At 41.5% G+C, this 24,605-nt stretch overlaps 1 protein-coding gene and 1 long non-coding RNA gene across 5 annotated transcripts in view; one reads left to right on the top strand and one right to left on the bottom strand.

The window, feature by feature from the left end:
- CRTAC1 (cartilage acidic protein 1) overlaps positions 1–24,605 on the top strand; it is a 471,729-nt gene that overhangs the window by 155,942 nt on the left and 291,182 nt on the right. For all 4 annotated transcript variants that reach the window (XM_069978915.1, XM_069978914.1, XM_069978916.1 and 1 more), the window contains exon 3: positions 20,445–20,641. In XM_069978915.1, coding sequence (XP_069835016.1) covers positions 20,445–20,641 — 197 coding nt within the window. The remainder of the gene's footprint in view (positions 1–20,444; positions 20,642–24,605) is intronic.
- LOC138798451 (uncharacterized) lies at positions 6,989–7,906 on the bottom strand. The gene is made up of 3 exons (XR_011364082.1): positions 7,833–7,906; positions 7,155–7,449; positions 6,989–7,051 (listed from the first exon to the last, which is right to left on the bottom strand). It is a non-coding gene; the product is annotated as an uncharacterized lncRNA (long non-coding RNA).

The following is a 24,605-nucleotide window of genomic DNA, read 5'->3' as shown; positions in this document are numbered from 1 at the left end:
AAGTAATGTTATCCTTATTTTCACTAAAAGTTAATAATTTATATGATTGTACTGCGGTACATGAAAATGCACATTTTATCAATGTAATGTACCATTAAGACAAACAACTATAACACTGCTCCTATATACAAGAATATAAATACTATAATACTGCTCCTATATACAGGAATATAACTACTATAATACTGCTCCTATATACAAGAATATAACTACTATAATACTGCTCCTATATACAATAATATAACTACTATAATACTGCCCCCTATATACAGGAATATAACTACTATAATACTGCTCCTATATACAATAATATAAATACTATAATACTGCTCCTATATACAGGAATATAACTACTATAATACTGCCCCCTATATACAGGAATATAACTACTATAATACTGCTCCTATATACAAGAATATAAATACTATAATACTGCCCCCTATATACAAGAATATAAATACTATAATACTGCTCCCTATATACAGGAATATAACTACTATAATACTGCCCCCTATATACAGGAATATAACAACTATAATACTGCCCCCTATATACAGGAATATAACTACTATAATACTGCCCCCTATATACAATAATATAACTACTATAATACTGCCCCCTATATACAAGAATATAACTACTATAATACTGCCTCCTATATACAAGAATAAAACTACTCAACGCGCGTTGAGCACCCTGTTCCATCCCCTCGCCGCTATGTGTAAGTTCACACAATAAAGATTTGCCTGATTGCATCGGATCCAGTGAGTGCGGAACCTGTTTTCTCTTACCTCATCATTGACTGTTTGCTAGCTTCTGCTCCGTGCACCCCGGGAGTACGGCATCTTTATATGGTTGTAGTCTCCTACACGGCAATATATCCACCTCCATGTACTAGGGCATACTATACACCGCTGTGCTGGTTACCTGTTTTCTCTTTGTGGCAATAACTACTATAATACTACTCCTATATACAGGAATATAACTACTATAATACTACTCCTATATAAAAGAATATAAATACTATAATACTGCCCCTATATACAAGAATATAACTACTATAATACTGCTCCTATATACAAGAATATAACTACTATAAAACTGCCCCTATATACAAGAATATAACTACTATAATACTGCTCCTATATACAGGAATATAACTACTATAATACTGCCTCCTATATACAAGAATATAACTACTATAATACTGCTTCTATATACAAGAATATTACTGCTATAATACTGCTCCTATATACAAGAATATAACTACTATAATACTGCTTCTATATACAAGAATATAACTACTATAATACTGCTCCTATATACAGGAATATAACTGCTATAATACTGCTCCTATATACAAGAATATAACTACTATAATACTGCTTCTATATACAAGAATATAACTACTATAATACTGCTCCTATATACAAGAATATAGCTACTATAATACTGCTCTTATATACAAGAATATAACTACTATAATACTGCTCCTATATACAAGAATATAACTACTATAATACTGCCCCCTATATACAGGAATATAACTACTATAATACTGCTCCTATATACAAGAATATAACTACTATAATACTGCCCCCTACTGTATATACAAGAATATAGCTACTATAATACTGCTCTGATATACAAGAATATAACTCCTGCGGTCCGCTTCTCCCCGAGTCCCGCACGTTCTAGCTTCAGAGCGGCCTGTCAACTGACAGGCCGCTCTGAAGCTAGAACGTGCGGGATCGGGGAGAAGTGGACCGTAGGAGCAGCCCTAGAGTGTCCATAGGTAATGTATATCGTCAGTCGCCGGCCCCGCACTGCTATTACACGTAGTGGTGCGCGTTTGGCGCCCGACAATTATAGGTTCTAACCTTTATCAATGATCAGCCAATGATCTTTGTCATCGGCTGATCGTTGTATTTATTACACGGAGCGATAATCGGCCGAATCGGCCTATTATCGATTCATATAATAGTGCCCTTAGAGATTGAATCGTCTGTTTTTTCTAAGTAGAAGCACCTCCAATACACATACAGGTGTTATACTCTCCTTCGTCCCAGCGGGGTCTACTATCAGCATAGTGGTGCAGGCTTTGTCTTACCTGTGCATTATAGTAGTTATATTCTTGTATATAGGGGGCAGTATTATGGTAGTTATATGCACAAGCCAAAAATAAGTAGTTATATTCTTGTATATAGGAGGCAGTATTATAGTAGTTATATTCTTGTATATAGGGGGCAGTATTATAGTAGTTATATTCTTGTATATAGGAGGCAGTATTATAGTAGTTATATTCATGTATATAGTAGGCAGTATTATAGTAGTTATATTCTTGTATATAGGGGGCAGTATTATAGTAGTTATATTCTTGTATATAGGAGGCAGTATTATAGTAGTTATATTCTTGTATATAGGGGGCAGTATTATAGTAGTTATATTCTTATATATAGGAGCAGTATTATAGTAGTTATATTCTTGTATATAGGAGGCAGTATTATAGTAGTTATATTCTTGTATATAGGGGGCAGTATTATAGTAGTTATATTCTTATATATAGGAGCAGTATTATAGTAGTTATATTCTTGTACATAGGAGCAGTATTATAGTAATTCTTGTATATACGAGCAGTATGATAGTAGTTATATTCTCGTACATAGGAGCAGTATTATAGTATTTATATTTTTGTCAATAAAGACACTGCTTTTTGTTGTCCTCAATATAATTGTTTTGTATATTTCACTATTCATGCTGTAACTGTGTAAATTATATAAACACTAACAGGGGAGCTCTACGTCCCAACCAGAGCTCAAACAGAATCTACATTATCTCTGGGAAAACAAGAACAAAGCAGAGATACAGCTGCTTGTTTCTTTGTGCAGGAGCGGTTTATTGGTGGCACAAAGAATCATACAAGTAATTCTATGAATCGAGAACACAGGAGTAATTTAGAATTGATTATACTGTTCTATAACAGGGCTGTGAAGCAATTTTCAGCTGCACTTTACATCCTGCTGTGTCTTGCAACAACTTGATGCTCACAAAATGCACTTTCATTTTGGGGCTTTTATTGAATTCTGTTCTTTTAAATGGTAGTGAAGCCACCGAAATAAGCAACAAAGCGCATACATAAGCAGTGACACCTCTAAAGTCACATCCAAAGCGTCGCCTAGAAACTCTAAAATAAACCCTCATTTTAGGCTATTACTATGTGAGTCCCTTCTTCCCCGTTAACAAATGCATTGGTGCTGCCATTAGGTTTGTCATCTAGTTGTCCCATCTCTTTTGGAGTCCCTCATAGTGTTGAGAGAGCATCGTGGGGGGGGGGGGGGGGGGGAGGCTTGATCGTACTTGATGCTTCCCTGAACACCTGGTGCTCGAGTAAAAGTGGCCATACACCTTCAATAACTGATAGCCAAATGATCTTTCGGCCATCAGTTACATCTCCTGCCCAGTAGAGTAACCCATTGAATTTTTTCTTTCAAATTTTTGAATATGTCATCCCCAAGGGATGTTCAAACAACATACACAAAAATTTGAACAAAAAATGCTGCAGGTTTCTGCAAGACACATTAGAACTCCGTCAGTATGCCCTTCAATGGATGAAGGATGTCGAGCTGAGGACACCTGGTTTAATACTCAAGTTTCCTATTGATATTAAGTTGAGTTGATCATTCAGCCGTTAGTTACATCTCCCGCCCGCTGCAGTAACCCATTGCATTTTTTTATTCTAATTTTTGAATATGTTGTCCCTTGAAGGGATGTTTAAACAAAATGTACAAAAAATTAGAACGAAAATGCCATAGGTTTCTGCAAGACACATTAAAACTCCGGCACCCGCATCAGAGCTCCACGGAGGAAAGATGATCCGGCCGGTACTTTAGCGGCCGTGATTATCCAGGCTGAGACCAGCCGTTCCGTGACCTGGCCGGAGTCATGGAACGGCCGGTCTCATACGTAGTGTGGACATAGCCTTAATGTACAAAAATTAGCGCAAAAAAAATAATTTTTTTTTTTACAAGACACATTTGAACTCTGGCGGTATGTCCTTCAATGGAGCAGAGCAGAGGACAACTGGTTTAATGCTCAAGCTTCCTATTGATTTCAATGGGAGTCGTTACTAAAATGCTCGAGTGCTCGTTAATCGAGTTGAGCATTAAAAAATGCTCAACTCGATTAACGAGCACTCAAGCATTTCAGTGCTCGCTCAACACCAGGCCCTCATTATACAAGCCGTATTTGTAAATGTTAGAGATTAATTCCAATTTGTACTTTTGCATAATTACACGCGATAACGTTATCCAGACTCCGGTAACATACGGTAACCCGCATAGTTTGTCTTCCCATTCCTCAATATGATGGGATCTCTACAATGGCCTGTTTTCAAATATCTCATTATTGAGGACAATAATTAACATGATAAGTAAATATCGTCTAATTTTGTAATTAGATGCTTGAATGCGGAGACACCATCTGCACATAGAGCCTACAGCACCGCGGCTTTTATTTTTTTCTGCTGTTTTAATAGGAAATAAAGTTTGATAGCGGTTATGAAATGCTGTGCCGTTACAAAAGGACAAGAGGAAATCTGGATAATTTCACGACAGACCTTTCGTAGATGACTAGATACAGAGGCAGTAGAGTATCACCTGGCAAACTTGTTAAAGGAGAAGTCCGGCCACAGGAATTTTTTTTTTATACGGCAGTGCACGGTGGGAACATAACAAATGATACTAACTCACCTCTCACAGTGCCTTGAGATACCCCATGGGTTCTGGGATATCCAGCAGAGCCGACATCACGACCTGGCTGACGGACTGGCCGTTCAGCCAGTCAGTGACTTGGGTGGAACACCGCTGCAGTCACTGATTGTCTGAGCATGCAGTCCATCAGCCTGGATGGACATCTCCCCCCGAGTCGTTACCTCATCACAACTCAGGGGGAAAATGCCCTCCAGTCAAGTGAAGCATCGCAGGCACGGTTTCAGGTAAGCAATCCTTGTTATTTTCTCCCCTTGCCGGCTGTCAGAATTTTGCTACGTCCAAACCTCTCATTCAGAAGGGTATTCCACTTAAAGATAACTTTGCTTCTGCCCATGGTGAGACTAACAATTCCTTCTCGGTCTCCTTCCCCCAGTTCTGAGCTTCTGCTTTCTGCTGAAGACACAAAAAAACTGTGGGGGAAATTTATCAAACATGGTGTAAAGTAAAACTGGCTCAACTGCCCCTAGCAGCCAATCAGATTCCAGTTTTCATTCCTCACAGACTCTTTGTAAAATGAAAGGTGGAATCTGATTGGTTGTTAGGGGCAATTGAGCCAGTTTCACTTTACACCATGTTTGATAAATCTCCTCTTGTGTGTGAGCGGTTCTCTCCATCTCCCCCTCCTCCCCCTCCCTTCTGAGACAGCTGATGTAAACAAGTCCCTGGCCGGCTGTATCTGCAATTTTGTATTCTTTTGTAATGCTTGGAGGTTTAATCCGAGGTCAAGTTGCTGATACACTCACTGTGATTATCCCTCACTGCATTACAAAGTAACTACAAAGTTGCAGATACAGCCGACTAGAGACTTGTTTACGTCAGCTGTCTCAGAAGAGAGGGGGAAAGCGGGGGAGATGGAGAGAGAAGCTCATGCACAGTTTTCTTCATTCCAGAAAGTCATCTTTTTTCCTTTTGAAAGATGACTAATATGCATAATAAATATAACTGCTTAGGGCAGTAACATGCTACCAGGTACTGGTTTGATGTTTTATTTTAAATCAATTTAATGGTATTTTTGACACTTTGTACCATAGGTGGCATTGTAAAGAGAAGAAGGCTGTGTCATGTGACCCAGGGGAAGGGCCCCCACAAATCTGTCCAAGATATAGATATTTGTGCTTGAACCATGCAGTGTGCTGCTTTGTTAGAATGGAGAGATATGCTATGTTTAAGGGCATTGCATCAATGCATTGCATATCATCACTTACTGTAGAACAGCAGAGACCCCTTTCAAAATGACAGGAGTTCCTGCTCCTTTACATGTGAGGTACAGTAAAAATATCCTCTCCCGGTTTGCTGCTGCCAGAATTCAATGCCTAAGTAATCACTTAATGGTCACTAAAGTGTTACATAGGAAAATCCTGGACAGACCACAGCCGGGAGTGGAGAGGGCCTGAGTATTTTTACACTTCACACATTAGGGGCTGAGTGGGTAAGGGTACAGTGTATACCTGGCCACTAAATAACCACTTAACCAGAAATAAATCCCCCAAAAATTCCTGTTGTTGTTGTTGTTGTTGTAATGTTGATATTGAATTGATCCTATGGGTGTCATTGAAGTTTTCGGGCTCCATTGCAAAATATTTAACAGAACAATATTCCCTTAGCGATAAGTATAAGGGATAGGTTGGCTACAGTCCTTCAAGTACCAGACCCAGGTATAACAGCCACAGTACCTATGTACCCCCTGCACCTATAACCCTAACACCCTCCAAGAGATTATCACATATCTAAATGAAGCATTGACTATGGCTGCTACCTTGATGGTGACACCCATATTTCACACCCAGCTGGCATAGTGTGGCTACACACCCTGGGCACAGAAGTGAGATGGGTCTCCCTATAATGGCGGCAGCTGTTGCTCACATCATCCAGGTTTTCAGGTAGCGCAGAATACAGTAAAATATTTCCACAACAAGGTAAATGGAGATCATATGTCAGTAGTTAGTGCCAGCTGGCGTTCTAGCGGTACACCTTCCAGCAGAGATTTTGGCAGTCGACATACGCCGGGGTAACAGAGGTGCACACCATCATTTTAATTACCAGCCAGCAGACAAAAATCCCTAATCGATATACACAGCAGTCACACAATTACAGCCGGGGAGCAGCGATGGCGTTCACAATACATCAAACACAATGTCCAGCAGGAGGGATCCACAGCCAGGCTGGCGGGATTTGGGGATGTGCTTAATCTTTGGACCCTTTTATGTTAACCTCGCCGCTTCTTTCCTTTACCTTTGCCAATGGAAATTATTAAAGGCATGCTTTACAATGTGTATGTGAATCTGCAAGAATATGTTTGGATTAAAAAAATAAAATAGTATATCATTACATTTAACCTGCACAGAGAATATAACAGAAAATATAATTCACCCTTGTTCAAACCACCTTTCTCCAGCCCATGTATTATGCTCTGGCTTATGCTGGCAGCTGTGGCCTTAGCTGGTGGCTGAGACACATCCTGGCGGCTGTGGCTTATGCTGGCGGCTGTGGCTTATGCTGGCGGCTGTGGCCTATGCTGGCAGCTGTGGCCTTAGCTGGTGGCTGAGACACATCCTGGCGGCTGTGGCTTATGCTGGCGACTGAGGCTCATCCTGGCGGTTGTGGCTTATGCTGGGGGCCAGGTTCAGTTGCTGGGCAACCAGACACCTCTGTTGTTCCAGCGATGTCTCCTGTTATGGCCCTGCTGGATCAAACAGAGTTGGGTTGTAAACTGGATCCTGAAGATACAACATTGCTGGCTGATTGAGATACATGCTACTCTGGCTCCTGTCCGTGTACATTGCTATTGGATTTGACTTTAGCACCTGATCCAAGGCTTTTTTTTTTCTTTTTATGCCCCTGTCTTACCCTTTGGATTATTTGCTTGGTATCTGTTCTTACACTCCTGGTTTCTACATCTAGCTATCTCTTGGCTATTCACTTGAATATACTGTGTTCTCATGTGTCAGCTACAGACTTCTATTCTTTTATGGTTGTAGACCAGTACTTTAAAGGGAACCTGTCTTAAATGAGGGCAGCATAAACTGATGACAGAAATGCTGAACAGATCGGTGTATTACTTACATCATTCTGTTTAGCCGTTCTCCTAATATGCAGGAGAATAGGATTCTTGCCTCACCCCTCGTCTTGTCCTCCTGATGCTGATTGACAGTTGGTGCCTATACACAGCATGGATAGATAACTGCCAATAAGCAGCTGGTGGCTGGAGATTTCTGCTTCTCATAAATATCCAGGACTACTGAGCTTATGCACAAAATGGAGAGGACTACTTAGTGTCCATGTTATTCAGGAGGATATCTCTGGATCAGCTGCACAGAACAATGTAAGTGATACATCATTCTGTTTAACTTCTCTGTCACTAGTTTTTGCTACCCTGAGAAAGGACGGCATAATCCTGCTGACAGAGTCTCTTTAAAGTGGGCCTCAATGGCCTTAGGCCTGTTCCTCACCACACCACTGTTCCATTAGCAGTACCATGGCGTGCGCCTCTTAGTGAATCCTGCCAGGAAAGGGTGGGGCCTAACATAAGTACGCCGGTCTTTATAAATCCCCCCTTCAGGACCAGTCAAAACCCTTAACATACCTCTATGAAATGTCAAAATTGTTTTGAAAAGATAGGTACACCATACACATTCACATCACCGTCATGGTTTCACTTATAACGGGGTTCTTTCGGTTCCATTGTAGTGTCTGTCACTTCGACAAGAATTATTTTGCATTCTACACTGTTTCACCCCATCCAATTGGATGACACATTGGGGGATATCAAACTGGTGTATAGTAGAATTGTCTTAGCTAGACACAATTATAGGTGTATGGGCACTTTAATTTTATTATACAACAGTCCCCTGCTGTAAGATATAGCCTTGAAATAGTCCCATACTATGTACAGAATGAATGAGACTGAAAGTACACCATGCACTCCAGCTCCGCAGGCTCAGGATCTTATGGCCCCAGGTATATACAGACTTTCCTAATGCTGAGTTCTAACCTTGTGCAGATTGTAACAATGGCTGAGCGATGATATAACAGCCTCTGTAGATAAAGCCTTTTCTTCTCGCTGCTATTGAAAGGTGTTGATGAATACATCTTTCACATACCTCCATAAAGTACAACCATTTACAATGTCAGAATATAGGGAAGGCATCAACATTGTTTTCTCATCTCACTATTCTCTTATAAAACATCTGTTTCTATCAGACAGGTGGTGTCTAATAAATCCACAGGGATATATTGTGTTCCCATGTGTTAACTACTGACTTCTATTCTCCTACGGGTGTGGACTGGTCTTTGCCAAACTGTGAGGTGGACCCCAAAGTTCCTGATGAGGAAGCATATGTGTCTCAAGGGTCTCATGTTCGGTAGGACAATCTTACTGTCCCAGAGTATAAAGTTTATACTGCATGGTCAGCGCCCAGTCTGCATGTAAATACTTCTTGTATAATAGATGTTGACCACGAGGGTAAAGCCCCTGGATACCGGGGTATTTACAAGAGAAAAGATCAAAATTCCTTCAGCTCTTATTAAAATTCATATATTTTATTGTAGTAAATCCTTAAAATGACCAGAGTTTTTGGCCATTGACTTCATCACAATTTTCTGTGCAGATTGACACAAACAGGAAGTTATAGGTACCTGTCAGGATCAGCGGACATGAGACCACTGTGTCATGTGCCCGTCTATCCCTAAGGGTTTTGTCTAAGCGTATCCTCTGTTCTTCACGAGATACTCCTGATGGTGGAGATAGACTTTCTCAGAGGATATGCTAGGTCGCTACATCTTGAGAATGACGGTTGTAAGAAACAGCATACAAGCACATATTATTAATAAAAGATAACAACATTAACTTGACATTATATGACTGGAACTAGAGATGATGGAGTGGATGATGGTGCAAATGAATGATAATGATGGCAGTCAGGAATGAAGTAGAAGCTGACAGAACAGAAACAAACACAAGGACTTCTGGCGTACTCGACTCTACCCGTTGTTCCATAGCAATGAATAGGGGCCATACCCGTGGCTCTATTCATAACAGAGCTGGTGGGGCCCGATACAGAGATTGGAGGGGATACAGAGATTGGACCCCCACAATCTCCTACTTTTCCCCTATCTATAGGTGTAAAGTGAATTTTTTCAGTAATAACTCCTTAACTCTCCCTAATCTTTTCCTACATCTTCCCCTAAAGAGACAACGTTATCCTCTTTGCTCATACAGGATTCCTGTGTTCGTCTTAAACAATAAACTATCCATAGCAGAAGCAACAAACGGGTTCTTGAACCCAAATAAACGAAACTGAGTACAATCTAAGGCTATGTGCACACTTAGCATGGAATCGGCCGTGGTGACAGAAGGTCCGGTCTCAGAAAAGATCATCCCGGCCAGTACTGCAGTACCGGCCGGATGATCTTTAGCGCCACTGAGTTCTGATGCGGGCGCATCCGTGTGTGCCCGCATCAGAACTCTGCACTGCACACAATGGAGCACTGCACAATGCAACTGTGTGCACTGACAGGGTTTTCTGCGGCCGCTATTCAATGAATAGTGGCCGCAGAAAACTGACATGTCAGTTGTTTTCGGCGCCACTAGGGATACTATGTATACGCTTCGGCCGGGATACCATAGACGGCAAGGTAACACATTTTTACGTATTAATCACAGCCATTGTTGCTGATTGCCATACTTTTACGAAAATATACGTTGTGTGAACATGGCCTAAAACTGTGAAATTTGCAGCCAAACAAATTAAGCAAATATACAGCAACATTCAAATTCAAATAACAAACATAGGGATCAAAAACAAAGACAAGGATATATTAACAAGGAGAAGATAATAAAGCAAGATACACATGCTATAATCCGCACAGGGTGCAAGGGTCATGGTTTGTTTAAAGAGGTAACAAATGGGGCTCCACCAAAACTATCCAGGCTGAAGTAGTCCAGATTGCCTGATTCATAGACAGAATAGCAGAAAGATTCCTGCCGTTTGTTGTTTTTTTTTTTTTTTTTTTTAAATATGTGTGTTAGACAAGGAGCCATATGTATGTAATTTAGAAGTAAGAGTATCAACCAAACTTTAATATTTATGTGTTATGTACTTGGAGAGTTACTGCTGTTGGTTTTTCGCTGCGTGCCGGGGACCGTGCGGGGAGCCTGGAAATCTTTGCATTACTTGCACATATTGAAGACATCTCCCACAACACTGCAGAAGCTCAGAGATCGTATTCAGCATTACTCAGCATTAAATAAGGAAACCCCGAGGCAACGCGCACTATCTTCAGATTTAACTGTTCAGAAAAAAACAATGTAAAGCGTATGTTAGGGATGAGGGGAGAACATTGCACAGTCATTCATCTTCACTTACACCAAAGGTTTCCAGAAACATGATTATAATTGAAGATACATTTTTAAAGTGTTGAATTTTTTTATTTATTTATTTTTTTTGCTTTAAAGGGGAACTATCAGCAGGTTACACAAATGTAACAGTTAGTAGTTTGCTCCACGGTCCAGTAAGACTGTTAGGAGCACCCGTTAGGAGAACTGCCCGCCCCCATAGACACCGATCTAGCCCGACCCAGCCGGCCCGCTCAATTGATTATAATTAGTAAGGGGTGGACCGGCCGGGGGCAGATCAGTACTATGGGGATGGGCAGTGCTTCTAACAGGTGCCCCAGTGCTCCTCACAGTCCTACCGGACTGCACCGAGGAGGAAGGTAAGAGACACACCTTCATCCTCTGTGTCACCTGTACAATAGGGACATATCAGCAGGTTAGATTTGTCTAACCTGCTGATAGTTTCCCTTTAAAAGGGCTCTATCACAAAGCAAAGCTAGTAAAATAAGATGTGTACCACATACTTATATCTAATAGAAAGATATTATTTAAAAATACATAAATAAATAAAAAATAATAATAACAATAACAACATACCGTAGGGGGCCAGGAAGCCATCTTTACATTGTATTGTATTGGTCGGCGTCCGGGTGCTGAGACCTTCACCAATCATTAGAATGAAGGGGCAGACACACGCAGTAGCTTCATCTCCATCTCACTGCTAATGTAGCTGCTGACGGAATTATAATGGAGCCCTGTGTAACTTTCGATAATCGTTGTACTGAATGTTCCATAGGGCTTTACCATAATTCTATCAACTGCTACTTGAAGGGTTACACAGGATGTACAATCAGGTACACTCTGTTTAAAAATGACACATGAATCAAATGGCGCCAGCAACGGGAAGCCGATGCCGCGGTCCTTTTTTTAACTGCGGCCTGGTTCCAGCGTATGGTGCCATTCTATTCATGGTTACTGGGCCAGGTTGAAGCACAGGAGGCGGGATGGCCCGCCCAAAGTGGGAGGAAACCCCGCCCCTCCATGAGGCGGTTCCATTAGAATCAATGGAGCTACGTCATGGAGGGGAGGGGGTTTCCTCCCACTGGGTCTTTTACCTTGGTTAGCACAGGCGTGAGGTGTGGAATGTAGGTGCAGGTGCGGCGGCAGAGAGTCCCACTTTTAACAATTTGTAAACTTTACTTGAAAAAGGAATCTAAGTTACAAACAGTGCTCAGGTACTTAGTGCAAAACATAATCAATACTATAGTCCAACAGGTAGAGAGGTGAGTTAACATTAGGTTGAAGCACAGGAGGCGGGATGGCCCTCCCAAAGTGGGAGGAAACCCCCGCCCCTCCATGAGGCGGTTACATTAGAATCAATGGAGCTACGTCATGGAGGGGAGGGGGTTTCCTCCCACTGGGTCTTTTAATAGTGTCACATTTCGCTGTAAAAGGCCTTTTATACAGGAAGATTATTGTGCAAAAAATCATTAAATCGTTCAAATATAAGCGATGATCTTCTGGTGTAAACACGGCATGCATCAAATTCCGAATGAAAATTCTGCCGTATGTCTGTTGAGCTGACCTTAAAATCATTGTTAATCATGCTGAGCCTTTAGAGTGTAAACATTAATCACTCGCAGTATATACAAATGCAATTACAATAATAATTACTATCGCATTAACAACTTTTCATAGTAATTTTTCTCTTAATCTAAATGCCTATCGCTTGAATAAGAAAATCGTTTTTCACCAAATGAGCACTTAAGCAATTTATATGTGCATGTAAAAGGACTCTAATTCCCTAGAGATCACTTTACGACAGCCTCCTCCTTATCATCACAGTAAGAGCGGGAAGCTTAATGTTACGCTCAGAGGTCCGACTGAAAACTGCAATATTTTAGGATTATTTTATGATTAGAATAGTAAAAAAAAAAAATTCTTGTAAAATAAAAATTGGATCTAAATAATATATAATTTTCTGATGATCTATTCCCTTTCATTTCAATTAGTTGAAACCTGCTACTGCTAAAACCTCACCAGATACTCAAGTTTGTTATGAAAAAGATGCTCCATAAAAGATTTCGACAAGAACTCTAAGCTATAATGCCGTGGTCCAAGTTACTGGAACTGATGTTGGGCTTGCTGGTGGGTCTGGTATTTTGGGGTCTACTTGTCACGGTGGCCAGGAGCGGTAAAACCCACCTGGCAACCGGACCTTGGTTAGAACAGGTGTGAGGTGTGGAATGTAGGTGCGGAGGCAGAGAGTCCCACTTTCAACAATTTGTAAACTTTCTTGAAAAAAGAAATCTAAGTGCAAATAGTTACAAACAGTGCTCTGTGCAAAAAAGAATCAATACTATAGTCAAACAGGTAGATAGGTGAGTTGATATTAGAAATGATAACAAAAGATAGGGACCGGACAGGAGGGCCCTTGCCTAGTGTACTATGTACTCTGCCGGGATGTGGTGAAGTGTTTGGACTATCCTCGTACTAAAGTATGGATGAGTCTAGTTATCTCACCTAACCATCTGCCCCTCATTGTCGGGTTTCCATCCTAATGGGGTAGTACGAGTCCCAGGTCTCTGCTCCACCAACTCTGTCCTTCCTACAATGCTGAGTGTCTTGTCAGTAGAGAGCGGCTTGCTGGCACTGTGCTCTACTGCAGGTCCGGTCTAGAGTTTTTCCGTCCCTTTTCTAAGGTGGTCGACTTTCCTATGTTATCTAGTCTGTCCTCAGCATAGGGAAGGGTGAAGATTCCCTTGTCTCCGGTTTCCCTAGGGTCTGGTCTAGCAAGCCATAGTGGTTGGGTAGCTAGCTTAGGGAAAACAGGTCTGCTCTCTTCTCCTTCTCAAACTAGAACTTGGGGAAGAAATAACACGTCTTGCCTGGCCTGTAGCTAGGCACTAACTAACTAGAGTTACTGTAAAAGGGAAGTGCGTGTATAGCTGAAACTAGGGTTATCTGCAACTGTGCTGTAAAAGTGTGACATCTAGTGGTTGGAGTAAGGTACAGCGGCCTCCTGTCCCAGCCTGTGACATTAGAGTGATACAGTTTTACCAAGGTGTAAAAAGATGAAGGAAATTATGTAGTGGGATACTACAATAATCTGATAAAATCTTGAAAAATACTGTTGAATTATTTTTGGAAAAAGCCAATTTTAGGCTCTGGGGCTCCGGCAAATGACATCTATTATCTCCAAGGAAAGAAGACTCTAAAATGGTGGCTCCATCTTCAAAAGACTGAACTGCCTGCTCTAATTCCTTCAAAGAGTCCGAGAAGAGTTTTTGCAAGAATACACAAAAAACTGTCCTGTACCATGAAGGAACTTTAAGAAATCTTCATGTCTCTGCAGTGGTTGTTCACAAAGGATGTTGGGAAGTTGGTTCAAAGTGGCAAGAGGAACACCCAACACTCATGCTACATATACAGACATTAAAACACATGGATGATTGCTAACTTTTTTTTCAGGACATGTGTTATCAAGTCAAGAGTGTATGATCAATACAGGTCCCATTATGGCAAATGGATTCCACTGCAGGAACATTAGTGAGGTGGCTGAGTAGACTTTTCCACCTTAGGATGTGGATGTTGACTCATAAATTCTTCCCTTCTTGTCAGGATATCTGAAGATAAGTTGAAGTGTAAAAGTTGGGTAAGCCACAGCCAGTGGTTGGACAGTAAAAATGCATTATGCCAGAACCCTATCTCCAATGTCATCCTTTGTTGGTGAAGACTCGGGACGCTCTCATACACCATAACTGAAAAATGAACCCGCTGCTCAAGCATAAAGTCTATGGTGACCTTAAAGAGGTTGTCCAGGGAACAGAAGATCCTGACGGTGGATCCTAACAGTGCATCTTGGCACTGAAACCTTTCAGCACCCCTTCTTCCCTTCCAAGACACAGAGCAACATTAAGCAACATTGCTGATGATCAGGACTTAGATTGAAGGGACCAGAAGACATTAGCCATCTTCTGCTTTCTAGAAAATCCCTTTAATTTAAAGTAATTTAAGGTATTTAATTTTGCGGCTGTGGATTCACAGCTGCTACACTAAAAGTGGTAAAAACAAAACAAAAAAAAAGCTGTGTTTCTGCTATAGCAAGAGCATTTAGCAGATTGGAAATTTTAAATACAAAAAGTGTGTACTTCCGTGGAGCTACACACTGGATTGGATTGGATTGGATTAGATTGGAAATTTTGCTTTAAATTCATGTTTCCTTGCGGAAAATATATACAGAAAGAGGAATCTACTTGTAATTTTATGACAACCACATTGCGTAATATCACTCTGTAGTCACTATGTCGCCTGCTAATCATGGACTCTGCAGTTATAGTGTGTTTTTTCACTTCTTTACACTACTCTTCTCCAGGTGTTATTTGTGCCAAAATGTGTTGCAGGAATTAGTATATTCCTAAAACCTTAAAGAAAACATTAAGCTAGTAAAGGAGTTGTACTTTTGGTGCATCTGCTTCATGAGTATTAGGCTGGGTTCACACTATGTATATTTCAGTCAGTATTGTGGTCCTCATATTGCAACCAAAACCAGGAGTGGATTAAAAACACAGAAAGGATCTGTTCACACAATGGTGAAATTGAGTGGATGGCCGCCATTTAATGGCAAATATTTGCTGTTATTTTAAAACAACGGCTGTTATATTGAAATAATGGCCGTTATTTACTGTTATATGGCGGCCATCCACTCAATTTCACCAGTGTGTGAACAGATCCTTTCTGTGTTTTTAATCCACTCCTGGTTTTGGTTGCAATATGAGGACCACAATACTGACTGAAATATACGTAGTGAGAACATAGCCTTAACATGCACCAGATTTTGACAAAATATTGTTAAAGGCGCTTTGGTAGATCTGGACTGAAATTTCTTAAATGTTATGCACTTGCCTTAGGGTATGTTCACACTGAGTAAAAGCAGCGGAATCCCACAGTGTCTCTATGGGAGGGCTCGCGTGCCTCCACACTCGCAGCTCTGGAAGCGAGGCGCGCGAGCCCTCCCATAGAGACTGATATTGAATTATACAAGTGTGATTGACATTAAACATGGGCGATGTACGCACCCCATAGATCACGTATGCTACGGAACGGAAAGCTGCGGGATGGCATCGGGAACTCCCAGCATCATGTGTTATTATGATGCAGAGAGCTCCAAACCTATTCAAGTCTTCCTGTTATTGTAAAGAGCAAAAAACAACAATCACTGGGTTCAAGAATATCAGCAAAAAAAAAAAAAAAAAAACCTAATGGAGTCCCCATTCAAGGGTGTTCATTGACAGATTATTAGAATATGCTTAAAAAAAAGGTTGTGGAGCCTCAGTCACTAATTTTAAAAACTATGAACAAAAGAAAAGAAAAAAGCTGGACGCTATAGTAAAGCGCACACCACTATATACAAACAAAATACAACGTTTATTAGGACCAACACAAGACACCACACAAACAGCATTAAAATCAATTAAAAAACCACATAGGTATATAGGATCTAAGTAGGAGGACAATATACTCTCCTACTTACCAGGGAATCAAAATAAATAATTAATACTCCACATGATCAAAAAATGAAATATGAGATATGTAACCAGAATGGCTCCAACCAATACAAGCAAAAATCTATAAATAAAGAATATTACACAGTGTAAAAAAAAACAGAAAGTGCAAAAATTCATTGTGTCATTGTAAACACCAATGTAAACCTTTAGCATAGAAAGGGAGCCAGACCCTGTGTGCAACATCAGTTCAATTTCATAGGAGTAGATGCATTGGTGCAGACCCAACGCGTGTCGTCACACTCAGTGACTTCGTCTAATTTTAAAAACTAGCCAGATACCCCCCCTGGGAAGGAAACCATTGCTAAGGGGTGTCTTTCAGTGGGGAGATCACCAAACCACCATGATATGAAGCCCCACTTGTGAGTATTGGGACACAAATAGGGAAATATCGGACTTGCCCCTTTTGCGTCAAAGTCTAACTCAGTTGCTAGAATTTTGACATGACAAGGGAAATACTAAAGCAAGGCAGGCATCCACAGACAGCTGTTTCGGGGTGTTTCCTACTTGTCCTAATACTGGCAACCGAGTAGGAATTTAGGGACTACATATCATGGGGGTTTAGTTATCTCCCCACTGGGGATATCTGAATATTCCCGCTACTGTAAAGACACAGCCACACACAACTCAACAACCTTTTTGACCTTAAATACTGACGAGGACAAAAGCTATGGTCACCCGTGCACTGAATTATTTTTATTTTATTTTATGAGTGCACAAATTAACAATTTTCTAAATAGTCTTCATAAAAAAAAGAATGATATTCTATGATACTACAAAAAAGAGAATATAAATCCATCACAGCTGGAACTGTGGACAGAGGGGAGAGCAAACGTGGAGGACAGCTCACACAGACTGAGGAAAACACAAAAAGGTGGTCAGCATGGGAGAATCACATGGGCTGTGTGTGGTACAGGGAGAAAGCAGAACTTAAACCTCAAACTGTACAGACTATAAAAGAGAAGCTAATATTAAAAACTGTAAAGTACAAAGTAAGAATTAAAAAAAAAAATGCTTTTTCAAGGCGTCCAAGGAATCTTATTCTTTAATGACAGAATCCATATAGCCTTAGATATAGAAATATAGAGAATCGGAAAGGCAGTAAAGACTTTTTCAGCTCTGCTTCTGTTTTAGTTTTATTTGTATTATTTTTGCATGGTGGTGTTTCTGGTGGGTGACTAGGTGTGTACTGCGTGAATCGCACATAGTCAGCTGTTAAGTGGTTCTACTGTGAAGGGAAGTAAAACACATTGATGTTTATATTGCAAAGCAGCTGTTAATGAGCTAAAGCAATATTGTTATGTATTACCAGCCCTGTACTCTCAGACCTCTCAAACATATCTCCATCCAAAAATGAGCCTGTCCTGTCCAGTGTGCCCTCATTGTTATTCTTGAAGTCTGCACTGCTTGTGATCCAGCATCCAGCTCTCCAGTCCTCCGGTCACCGACTGTATCTTCAGGCACCGCCTCCTCCGGCTGCCAATCATTGTGAAGGAGGCCTAAGATACAGCAGTGGCCGAGGGTGGGAGAACAGGATACCAGATCAGCGTTAATGGTAAGTATACATTGCTTGTCATTTGGAAACTTACAGCACAGGTATATACATATCTTATCTACATAAACAGATCTGTGCTTCCAGTTTCCCGTTATCATTTTCAGCCACACACCCCATTTATACAGAAAGATATTGACAAATTAAACAAAGCTTGGTCAAAAGACACCATCAGTGGAGGATCAGGTGTTTTCCTGGTCCTAAGCTGATCGCTGCCATTTTTACATTACTAGTAAGCACAGACTGTGAGCCGCAGATGATATAGTTTTTCTGCTCACCTCACTGCATGACATTAGTGACTGCCTCTTAGCAATCCATGCCTTCTCTGTAGATAGGTGCTTCTATTAGGCATTTGCCTTCCTTTGTAGGTTATTACCCCTATATAGGTATGTAATGTCCCAATATGTGTTTTTTTTTTTATTATTCTTTCTTACACCTAGGCAAAAGTGCTTCCCTACAGTGTCACAGTTAGGAGAGTAAGCTGCTGTACCTTACTCCAACCACTAGGTGTCACACTCCTTCACAGCTTAGTTGCAAACAAACCAGGTTAGGCTACACACACCCCTTTCCTCTAGAAGGTGTGTGTGTGTGTGTGTGTGTGTGTAAGCCAGAGACAAGGTGGTCTCGCCCCTTGCCTACTCCATGAATTTACTTAGACACAGGGCAGTCAACCACCTAAAGAAAGGAGAGCACCTGCAGTAGAGCACAGTGCAAGATGGCCGCTCTCTACTGACTTACGCTCGGCTGAGTAGGAAGGATACTACTAGCTAGCTCCACCCAGTGACAAAAGACCTATGACTGGTACTACCCCATTAGGACGGAAACCTGACACTGAGGTGCAGAAGGCAGTCATATATGCAGAGTTTTGTACGTTGCCTAAAATGGGATTTTGTCATCTATACCGCCGCAGCCACACCGAAGTTCTGTACCCCATCTCTGTCTTAACCAAGGTCTGGTTTCGGTGTGAAGAGGGGTTGTTACCACTCCTGTCCACCGTGACAAGTAGCCCCCAAAACACCAGAACCTACCAGCAGGCCCAACATCAGTTCCAGAAACCTGGGCCACAGCAGGTAGCCAAGTGCCACTCCAGTAATTAGATATGTGTTCCCTTAGGTTGATAGGTCCCTCTTCTAGTAGGGATTTGTGGCCCTATAGGTAGCCATATGACACAAAGTGAAGACAGCATCCCCTTCTGCAAAACAACAACTAAGCAAAACAAGCACTACATACTGTATGTACCTCCTGGAAGGGCCTATCCCCCCCCCATAGGTGGATGACTACCCTGCCTCGCACTTGTTCTAGCTTTGGTCTAGTAACCATATAGGACAAACAAGACACCTCCTACCCCCTCACCAATAGAAGTATACAGAGTTACAATATGGGCCCACCACAGTTGACTATTGGCAGCATATTTGTCACATAGATCCCTTATAGACTCATTTAAATAAGCTGAACGATCAGATAGTAAGCTCTTCTTAAAGGAGAAGTCCAGGGATATTATAAATCTGGCAGAGGTGGGGGGAATTTTGATAATGAGTGAGCACTTACCTCTCCCCGTGCCCACAGTGAGCAGCCTTGGGACCCCCGCCGAAAGTCATTTCCCCCAAGTTGTGATGATGTCACTAAGGTTCCGGCTGATGGACTGGCCACTCAGCCAATCAGTGACTAGAGTGGTGTCCTGCTCCAGTCACTGACTGCCTGAGCGGCCTATCCACCAGTCAGGTCATGATGTATACACCCTGGAGATCCCGGAGCCTGGCAGGGGTCTTGAAGCCGGTCTTGACACTGACCGTGGCTACGAGGAGAGGTAAGTTTTGACTTCTTATCAAATTCCCCCCTGCCCATGCTGGCTGCTAGCTTTTCAAAACCCCCGGAATTCTCCTTTAAAGTGTTATTTTGCCTACTCGTTTATTCTAGGTTAACAGCAAGTGAAGACAGCATCTCTCCATATCTTTAATTTATTTTGCCAATTGCATACAAAAAAACACGACTTTTCGGCTCTTAATAGACACTGAGCCTTTCTCAAGTATCTAGGTTTATTATATAATATTGCACAATGCTGCATCCAAAAGTAACCTGGGTGCTACCATACCTAGCGTATAGTGTACTGCGTTCCTCCATTTAATAGATATAAAAGCTTCTTCTCTTTTGACTTGGTAGAAAACCTCCCTCTTCATTGTCTCGTCCTTTTTATTCATTTTCCTTTTCTCTGCCTCTTCCTACAGATATAATGGTCCCAATCTCGTGTTGAAATACATCAAAGAAAAAGGTCGGCTGGTGAACATAGCGGTGGATGAGCGGAGCTCTCCCTATTATCCCCTCCGGGATCGCCCGGGCAATGCCATTGGGGTCACTGCTTGTGATATAGACGGTGATGGACGAGAAGAGATTTATTTCCTGAACACGAACAATGCCTTCTCAGGTAAGGAGGGTTGCGGAGAGACTTCTACCTGACATGGAGCTGTTTTCTGCCGCATCCTGTGCCCTGGTATTAGATAAAATAGAAATAAGCTCGAGCCTAAAGGATGGCAGGAGGCTATGAATCAGAGCTGCTCAGTATGCCGCTCTAATCTCTTCCATATTTCAAGAACAAATAAGTTATGGAACAGGGAACACATTGGTGAAAGCGAGAAAATGTGAATATATTATCAAGCCCGCTAACTTGGCTGTCCTTTGAGTGACAAGACGTCAGATCCAGCAGAATCTGTGTGATGGTTAGATTGGATGCACGGGTGTTGCTGTAATATGTCACTGAAGTATACAGAAGTTAAAGGGGTACTCCGGAGATTTTTTTTTTATTGCTAATGCATTGCTTTAATAAAGTTATATTACTTTGTAATATGACTTTATTAAAATGAATGTATTTACATATACACTTTCGTTGACTGGCAGCTGTAAGAGGCGGCACGGGCCCCTCTGCTGCCACCATGTTTGTGTCAGGAACTGCAGGGCTGTAACGACTGGAGTTGTGGATCCGCTGTACCACTCTTAGCGATAGCGTAAGCGACACCAGGGAGCGGAGTTGCAAGGTAAGATGGACTTGTTGACTTGGCTTGCCTGTGGCAGCGGGTGAGGAGACAGGTAGGCAGGCAGAAATATCACAGGACTCATGGCTGGAACTAATATAGCAGTCACAGGCAGGAACCACAGATAGCTGGAACCAGGGACACCAGAAACCATGGCTAGTAACCATTGGAGAACTGAGACCCCACACTTATAGGAAGCATACAGATGCTCCAACAAGGAAGGGCAGGACAGGTGCACATATTTATAGTGAGGAGGTGTTTAGGTGCATAACCAATTAGGGACATACTGTCCCTTTAAATTCAACTGAACTGGTGCATGGGGCGGGGGAGAAGGCAGAGCAGGAGCTTGGGGCAGGTGAGGCGCCTGTAGAGGCATAAAAGATGGCGGCGCTGGGCCCTTGCACGTGGACTCCGGCGTCTGCCAGACAGGGCTGGCAGGATCCTCTGATCTGTTCTAGCACCGCCCCACTGCACTATACAGAGCAGATCCCCCCCCTCCAAAAAAACACATTTATTTTAATTATATTTAATTATAACGTAAAATAACTTTATTAAATCAATGTATTAGCACAAAAATGGTTTTCTTCAGAGTACCCCTTTAAACCACAAAGCAAAATTTGCAAGAAGGTGATCTACCTTGAGTGGGCTGCTTCTGCTACCTCCTCACCTGTAGCTCTGCCCCTCGGTCTTAAATATAGGTGGGGGCATTGTAAGCTGATTTTGATGTGAACTCTTCTCTGTATAGCAGCACTACTGAACATTTACAGTAAGACTTTGCAAATGAAAATGATGCTGATGAATGATGGCTGCAATATATCATAGGGATTAGGTAGCGGCGGGGTTGTTTGTATTGAGGTTTTTGGCTCTTCCCTGGAGTGGTTAGTAAGTGGTGGAGTGATGGAGTCAAACAGCAATTCAAGAGCCATTGGAGGGTCAGTGTGAGAACTATACGACGGTATGAGTCATGCCAACTGGAGTCAAGGGCACTTTTACTAATTCAATTCACTTTTCACACAATCGGGAAAAGGTTTACAATATAGATTATAAAAGAAGAAAAAAAAATTGATTATATTTGCCAAAAAAAAATTGACTGTCACAGTGGATCCCAATATTAGTGAATTAGAGAAGAGAGAACCTCGGGCACGCTCAGGTCCGTCCAAACCCGATCATGCGGTATATGATTACTGGTGGCGGAAGAAGTTGGATGAAGCCCTAGGGAGTCCTGAAGAACATGGATGCAGACAGTTTTCCAGGCAGCCTTAGGGCCTGAATCCAACTTTTTTAAGCAGTTGAGGTTCACTCATCTTTAGAGTGAATCAATAAGAGGTGAAAAATGTATTAGTCACTAGTTAAAGGGATAATCAGACGAAAAAAATTACCACCTGTTCTGTATAGATGGAGACTTCCTATGGTGGTATTCTAACTTCTAAGTATAAGAGACGGGATGGGCCCTTTTTCCGTTTTGATGAACCATTCCACAGGTCACACCCCTACCTAACACATTTTGTAATTTCTTTCTCAATGAAAAAATATAATTTCTTTGCATAAAAAAATCAGATTTTTTTATTTTTATTTTATATGTTAGTAAGAATCACCCAAATTCAAGGTTTTTTGCTCTGAGAGAGCTTCGGCAAATATTTGCTCTTTGCTGTGATGTGTTATTATCCGACAGGATCGTCAGCTGGTGCGAGTTGTGTTTTTTTGACGTTGTAATATTTGACATGGAATATTTTTAGCTTTTATGCCTCTTTATGAGCAGTTGTTGTTGCTCAGTCACCGTTCATGGTTTATGAATACGTATGTGATCATTCAAAGCTGATGATTCTAAAATCGCAGCCATAGCCATTCTGGTGCACTTCACCGAGTCTTGTTTCTTTCCCAACGCTTTGTGTATCTATGCTAATAGAGAACGAAACCATCATAGGACAAATAAAGACTTACATTCGATAAGCAGTTTACATGATGTTTTTTTGCTCAAATTTGCATTAAAAAGTTGGTAAACGGGGATGTGAGAATTTACAATAAAATTTACAAGTGAAATTCTTGCAGCTGACATGGAGTTTATTTTTTAACTAAATCAAAAAGCATCTAATTTGTTATATTTGCAGATGGCTCAAACATATGCTAACTGATTGGTTCTTTTAGGGTATGGTCAGATTTTGTACCAAAAATATGCAGGATTTACAGGGGGGTAAATTTTTCAAAAACTCATCCATGCATGAAAAAAAAAAAAATCTGCTTTAAGGGTCTCTGTAACCACAATCTGCCCCCTCCTCCCCAACCACTTCTGGCTTTATCTAGCTGCTTTGAATCCAAGATCTGTCCTGGGGTCCGTTCTGCAGGTGATGCAGTTATTTTCCTAAAAAAACAACTTTTAAACTTGCAGCCCTGTGTCAAATTGGCGTGGCCTAGAATATCTGTGCCCTAGGCTTGCACCGCCTCTACGTCCCTCCTCCCTGCCCTCTTCACCATTAGGAATGCCCTATGGAAGGATGTCTCCTAAAAATCACTCGTCTAAACACACGTGCCTTAACAATTTAGCACATGTGCAGTGTTCAGACAAGTGATGATTAGGAGAAATCCTTCCGAGGGGCATTCCTAGTGATGAGGAGGGCAGAGAGGAGGTCTGCAAGTTTAAAAGTTTTAGGACAATAACTGCATCACCTGCCAAACGGACCCCAGGACGGATCTTGGATTAAAAGGAGCTATCCGAAGGTACAAGCAGTTGGAGGGGGCAGATTGTGGGTACAGAGTTGCATTAAAATCAAAATGGAATATGGCCTGCACAGATATGTAATCAATAGAATGTCAATATTTGTTTAACATGTTGCAAATTTTTAACAAATTTCCAGTCAAAGTCTGTAATAAATCTGCAGCATAGTGTCAGGACAGGGGAGGTAGGGACAAGACACAACATTGAGCCCTACTACTGAGCCCACCTACTGTTTCTACCTACTAGCCTCAAATGGCCCTAGGTAGCCGCGGACAACCGTGAAGGCGTTCCCTACTCTAGAATAGATGAACACAGAACGAGACAGACGAACAAACAAAAGGGAAAGTCAAACAAGTCAAGTCCAAACCAAATGGGAAACGCAGTACAAAATCAGTAAACATTCGGATAGTCAGGCGGGAGGTCAGATAACAGGTAAATCGAGCAGTGGGATTAGGTATGGGGATTGCAGGAATAGACAGGGGGAGCTGGGATCAGGGTATAAACCATAATAGACCAACAAAACACAGTTATCACTGAACTCAAGGAGAACAGTGAAAAAAATTCCAATGAAGTACTCAATCAAGAGTCTCCACTGATGCCCCCAAAAATTTAAATATGCAAAACAGGAGCCCGTGGAGCCTCGGTTG

Source organism: Dendropsophus ebraccatus, chromosome 8 (genome assembly GCF_027789765.1).
Source record: "Dendropsophus ebraccatus isolate aDenEbr1 chromosome 8, aDenEbr1.pat, whole genome shotgun sequence".
In the NCBI taxonomy this organism is placed as follows: Eukaryota; Metazoa; Chordata; class Amphibia; order Anura; family Hylidae; genus Dendropsophus; species Dendropsophus ebraccatus.
The sequence above is the reverse complement of the archived record's forward strand: the minus strand, read 5'-3'. Positions and strand labels throughout refer to the sequence as shown.